This window comes from Hylobates moloch, unplaced genomic scaffold (assembly GCF_009828535.3).
Source record: "Hylobates moloch isolate HMO894 unplaced genomic scaffold, HMol_V3 SCAFFOLD_18, whole genome shotgun sequence".
Taxonomy (NCBI): Eukaryota; Metazoa; Chordata; class Mammalia; order Primates; family Hylobatidae; genus Hylobates; species Hylobates moloch.
In genome coordinates this window covers 12,824,119-12,830,118 of record NW_026652293.1, presented here as the reverse complement: position 1 = coordinate 12,830,118, position 6,000 = coordinate 12,824,119, and the positions used below count along the sequence as shown (strand labels likewise).

General features: G+C 60.1%; 1 protein-coding gene across 4 annotated transcripts in view; it reads right to left on the bottom strand.

Annotated features, from left to right (window-relative positions):
* Positions 1–2,914: 2,914 nt before the first annotated feature.
* KIF21B (kinesin family member 21B) overlaps positions 2,915–6,000 on the bottom strand; it is a 51,291-nt gene continuing 48,205 nt past the window's right edge. For 2 of the 4 annotated variants that reach the window (XM_032136669.2, XM_032136670.2), the window contains 3 exons: positions 5,552–5,722; positions 4,768–4,967; positions 2,915–4,252 (listed from right to left, as the gene is read on the bottom strand). In XM_032136669.2, coding sequence (XP_031992560.1) covers positions 4,153–4,252; positions 4,768–4,967; positions 5,552–5,722 — 471 coding nt within the window. In that variant the 3' untranslated portion in view covers positions 2,915–4,152. The remainder of the gene's footprint in view (positions 4,253–4,767; positions 4,968–5,551; positions 5,723–6,000) is intronic. The other 2 variants (XM_032136671.2, XM_032136672.2) reach the window with 1 other exon arrangement.

The window sequence follows — 6,000 nt, the reverse complement described above, 5'->3', positions numbered from 1 at the left end:
GCCTGTTTGGGATGGCAAAGGGACACATACCACAGGTCCGGGACACACAGTGGGAAGAAAGTCACTGCTCCTGCAGGGCGGGTTCTGCCCACACAAATACGATGGTGAATAGACCAGGCACAGGCAACAACCAGGGCATATGCCTGCTCCCAGCCCAGACCACATCGGGGGATGCCCTCCAGAGCTGAGAGCTAGCAGGGCAAAGAAGTGTTATGTTCCCTAACGTCACTGCAGCCGCCTGCTGGTGTCTCCCTCCACCACATCAGGCACATGAGAAAGTCCCCGCGACCTCGTGTTTTCCCCATGTGGTTTTGTGCTTTAAACTACCCTCTGCCCAGGCCACACACCCCCAGACAGGCAGCAGGGCTGGAGAGCTAAGGGTGAAGAGATTCCTAGGCTGAATCCGGGGTGAGGCCACTCCCAGATCCACTGCTGTCCCTTCCCAAGGGGCTGAAGGTGGCACTCTGACCACCTCAAAGGCTTGGGTGTGCCAGCCTCCGCCTGTTAGTCTTTCCTCCTTCCTTGGAAATCTCGCAAGGCAACTCCATGCGCTGCCTTTGAGAGTTCCAGCTGCTTCAGAGGAGTCCGTCACTCACATGAAAGCAAATACTGAACTGACTGAGAGTGAGGACGGGGCCCTGGCACAGGACTATGCTGAAGAGGCCCAAGGGCAGTGGGGATGGAAGACTCCTTCTATCCAGGGAACCCGCTCATAAGCTTCGAAAGCACAAAGTGGGGCTTGACCCAGGAGACAGGGAATCAGTCCAAGCTCTTCAGGCTCACTAGGGCTAGGACTCAGCCTGAACTCAGGCATTTAGAGATTTGGGGTGTGGGGTTTAGAGAGCGCTTTACTCCTGGTCCCATGGCGTAAAGATGTGGCTGGGCCTGACAAGGCTCAGCCTCCAGTCTTAAGATGGGCACAGAAGGGCAAGAAGTAAGATGACGAGTCCCAGAATTAGGACAAGCCATGGGCCAAGGCCTGGTCTGAGCAAGGGCAGCCCCCTGTCCCAGACAGAGGCATCCCCAATCTCACTTTGGACAGAGCCAGTGTGGGAGGAACCTCCCGGGCCCGGGTCTGTCGAGTCTGCCTGCGTGACCCTGCCATTGTGCTCAAATCACAACCACTTTGTGCTTCCAACACTTAGGGTGCTTGTGCAGTGAGTGGAGCTGGGGGCCTGCCCCCTAACATGGACCTTGGACATCCCTGAAAGAGTGGGCAGAGACTCCAATTCTCATGGAGCACAACTTGGGGTGTCTCAGGGATGTTGGGCTCAGGGCTCCTGAAGGACTTCAAGTTTAGAGAGTCAATGATACTTGCCAGGACAGCAGAGCTGGCCCCGCCGTGAGGTAGCTGACCCATCGGAAACAGCAGAAAATGGGCAATGATGATGAGCACCTCTCGCGGGGCCATAAGATCACACTTCGTGCAAGAACACGCCTTGCAGCTACAGTGCGGTCACCCCAGGTGGGGCATCCCCGGCCCGGGGGTGGGAGCTCAGGGGACAGAGTCTTATGTGTTTCTATCGCTTGTAAACAGTCATGCGGACGGATTCTTTCTTACAGGTTGCAAGGTCAAAACTTTCTGTCCAAGTGGGGAGGGACGGAGAGGTGTGGGAAGAGATTTGTGGCCACATCTCAGAGCTAAGGGGGTTGCCCAGCACCCCCGGGGTGGCCAGAGGAAGAAGGATTTCCAGTCATTGCAGACAGACTGTTCAGGTCCCAGGAGACCAGCATCCAAGGGGGTCTCCTTCCTGCTATCGGCTGCCCCAGACTTCAACGCCACATCCAGCAGGGCCAGCACCAGCAGGACAGCCGTCTTAGCCTCTGTGGCAGCTCCGAGGAGGGCACGGGGAAGGGACCAGGCCTCACTCAGCCTCCACTGGGGCCTGCCTCCCCCCAACACTGGGCGCCACACGGAGAGGGCTCCAAGTGCCCCGGCCCAAGACGGAGGGGAGCCAAGGGCAGAAACACAGAACCACCTCTGGAAAGTCCAAAAGTCACTGCGTCCTCTGAAGGGAGGTGGGGCTGGCTCTTGGCTCCCAGACTGAAGCCGGGAAGCACAAGACCAGCGAAGCAACGGAAAAACAGGATGGGCAACTTTGGGTGGGGGTGGGGCGGGGGAGAGGGATGGAGCTCAGTCCCCCACAAGGCCCACTCCTGTAATTCCAGAGTTCCCCCAACAGGGGGCGCCAGAACACTGATTTAACAATTTCTCCGGAGCTCGGCGTCCCCATTCCCGGGGCAGAGAAACTCTGCCAACTTCCTCTTCCTTGATAGTTTTCTGCAAGAGAGGGCCTGCGCTCCATGCCAGTTTTAAGGCCGAAAATGTGTCTCCTGAATAACCAGAGAGAGAGAAGCTGGAGACTCCCCGGCCCAGTGGGGGACTGCAGGGCTGGGGAGAGGCGGGGGCCAGGGTGCCGGGCCGTCCTCCCCATCCAAGCCGCCTCCCAGCAGACACAGCCCCCATGCTGCTTCCTACGTGGCCCACGCAGGACTCTGGGGCAGAACCCCGGGGCCTGGGCTGTGGGGTGAGCGCCCCCGCCTTCCAGGGGGCGCTGGGCGCGAGACCTCGTGAGTGAGAAGACACATGTGGTGCCGCGGGCATGGCTGGTGTAAGGCTGCCCGGCACGGGTGCCAGGCCCCAGGACGGAGGAAGGCACTGAGCGTCAGGCGGCCTAGAGGCCAGGGGTAGCTAGAAGGCTCCCTGGGGGCTGTGTCGGGGACAGGCCCGAGCTGCAGAGTCGAAGGAGCAGTTCCCTCCTCCGCAAAGCAAACAGAGGAGGCGGCCCTGGAGGGCCGGGGCAGCCCACTCCCTTTGGGATTTCTGGCCCCCCAGAGCTGAGGGAAAGAATATAGGGGAAGAAACTTCAAGTCCGTTTCCAGGAGGCAACAGCAAAAAATAAAAATAACAAAATAATAAATAACTGAAGTATTTCTGACCATCTCCCCAAAGGAATCTTTCTAGCAGCTCCACCTTGGTCCCATCTGAAAGGGACCCCAGGGAACTGTTGGGGCCAGTTGGGGCTATCTGCGGGTGGCCAGAGGGTTAAGGGTTAGCTGCAAGGCCCAGCCGCCCACACCTGGTTTCCTTAGCTACCTGAGGACTATCTTTTTGGGCTCAGAGGCAGGTGCAGTGGCTCTAGAGGCTGGGCTGGGAGAAGGGGGGAGGCCAGCTCCTCGGAAGGGTGGGATGGGGCCAGGCTGCTGCACCTCCCCACAGGGCCCCACCGCTGGGCCAAAGGCCTGAGAAAGGGGCAGAGCTGGTTCAGCAGGAGACAATGTGGCCAGGACTGCCGGGAGGGGAACAAGAAGGGATAATGCCCTTTGGCTTCACAGCTTAATTTCCTCCCCAGCCTCTCTCTCACCCAGAGGCTCCTGAGAGGCAGGGGAGGGATGAGGGAACAGTGTCCTGTGGGAAGGCAAAGGGAGAGGGAGGAGGGCAGGAGAGGGGGCCACGCCCTCTGTCCCCAGAGCAGCTGGCCCCATCGGCCGGGTCACAGCTTCCCTTCCATGCTGTCCAGGCTGCTGGGGTCGAGGGTCCGGGGGCATCCCTCTGACCTCACTCCTAGGGTGGGCCGCTGTGGGGTAACCGCCGGACACTCCAGAACTTCACCGTCAGGTCACTGGGGTGGAGGACAAAGTGGAGGGGGCCGGTCAGCTTTTGCAGTGGGCTTGGCTGGCTGCCCCCAAAAGTAGAGGATGAACTGGAATCCATTCCCCAAACTCCCCAAATGTGGTTGGGGCTGGGAGGCAAGCACGGCTTACGGGGTGGTGGACTGCAGGTGGTGGGGTGCTGGGCAGATGGAGAGGCCTGTGCACTCAGAGGCCCCCGGGGGAGCTTTGTCATGGGTTTTCTTTCTTTTTTTTTTTTTTTTTGGTGTTTTGTTTTGTCCAGGCCTGAAAGCTCCCCCTTCTGCTCCCTGGCACCCATCTCCTGGGGCCTGTCCCACTGTTCATGCTTGGAAGAGGACGGTGGGCGCAGGAGGGACAGGCAGGGCACCTCTCTGGGCCAGGCAGGACAGGAAGGGAGAGGAAGAAGAAGGAGTAAAATAATCTCATACCGTTAAGAAGCAGCTCAGATCGAAGTGGGGAAAGAGAGGGAAAAGGAAAGAGGGGAAGAATGAGAGAGGAGACAGGGAGACATGGGGAGGGTCAGGGCATGGTGGTGGCGCGGCCCTTTATGGCCAGGACTCGGCGAGGAAGGCAGGGGGTGAGTCCAGGGACGTAATTCCACAACTTTACCCGGCAGTCACTGTGGGGGGAGAGAGGCGAGGACAGAGAGGAGAGGTGGGAGGAGATGGGAAGGGGAGGGGAGAGAAGGGACAAAGTCGGAACAAGAAAGAAAGCCATCTGAGTCGCACCCCATGGGACAGAGGGCCTGGCTGCTCCCCACACAGGGGGCCAGAGCGGGTGGGTGGGGTGTAAGAGGCGTGGTCTGGGGCTGGCAGGGCTGCTCTGTGCTCTGAGAGATACCTGCACGGGAGAAGACAGCCAGGGCAGGGGAGGGTAGGAACGGCTTGGAGACAAGCGGGCAAGGCTTGGCCCAGGGCCCAGTACCTTCCTCCTCCCCTGCCTAGCGCAGTGCCCAGCACTTGGTGGGCACTCACTGAAGGCTGGCACGGGCTAGGTATGCAAAGGAGGCCACCATGGAATCTGCTCTGTGAACCAAGCCTGCGGGGACAACTGCAGGGCCCTGAGCCTCCCAGCCTCCCCTGCCCACACCAGGAGATGAGGGAGCAGAGGCAGACCTCTCTGACCAGCACCCACCTGGAGGCTGTGAAGATGTGCTTGGCATTGGTGCAGATGGCATTGATGGGACTGTCGTGGCCCTTGATCTCACCGATGGGCGTGAAGTTGTCCACGTTCCAGACCTTGATGACGCCCGCACGGCAGGCGCTGAGCAGCATGGGGCGGCCCGGGATGAAGGCCAGGGCGCACACCCAGTCCTTGTGCGCATTGGGGATTTGCTGTGAGAGGATCAGGGCTGGTGAGGGCTGGGGGAGGTGATGAGGGACAGAACCTGCTCCAGGGCCCCTCTTGCTAGTAGTGGAGCTACTTCCAGGCTCCCCTGGCCTCTAGACCTGCCACACGGGCAGGTGACACTGGTTCCAGGAGCCATGCTGGGGTGGCCTGTGCTGTGGGCTTTAGGGGGCCAGAGATGGGTCCCTCTGCTCTTCTTCCCAGGTTCAAGCCTAAGATCCTGCCCTGGCAGAGAACGCTTCAGCCCTCGCACGGGTCAGGCTAAAACACAAACGCTCCCAGGACAGGAACTGGGTAACTGAGCTTCACACGCAAACCCACGAGCTGAGAGCAAAGGCTTTGCTGAGAGCAGGTTGCCTAAGAGGGATATGTGGCATCAGGAGAGGCCGCGGGTAGGGAAGAAGGGAGGATGGAGACAGAGGAGGAAGAGGGAGAACAGGAGGGCTTGGGGAGCTGTGAAAACCATCTGGCCTGGGGCCCTTGAGTCCAGGCCGCAGGGTCTCCAAGGCCCTGCGTGGGCTATGGAAACCACCCCACCCGAGTCTACCCTCTCCCTTTCCTCCAGCCCCACCTGGATGAGCTCCTGCTGGTCTAGGTCCCACTTCTTGATGCCGTTATCTCGGGAGCCACTGAACAGGATGTCTCCCTGGATGGCAAGACACTCGATGCCATCGTAGTGCGGGGGCTCGAAGTTGTGAGTGGGGCCAATGGTGCCCGTCACACACTCGCCCAGCTCGAACATCTGTGGGAGGAGGGGCCGGTAGGGAGAGGCCAAGTGGGAGGAGGGAAGGCAGGGCCTACAGCACTGTGGACCCAGAGGCCTGAAGACCCAGGAGTCTGGCTAGGGAGACAGCCACTGCCCTCTGGGGAGAGGAGCTTCCCAGTAGGCGAGGGTTCCTGGAGGTGGGGCTCCTCCTTCCAAGGGACTGGGAACACGGGAGGTTCAGGTCTTGACCCTTCCCGTGGATACTGGGGCAGGGGTGGGAGGAGACCAACTCAAGTAATGCAGGGGTGAATCAG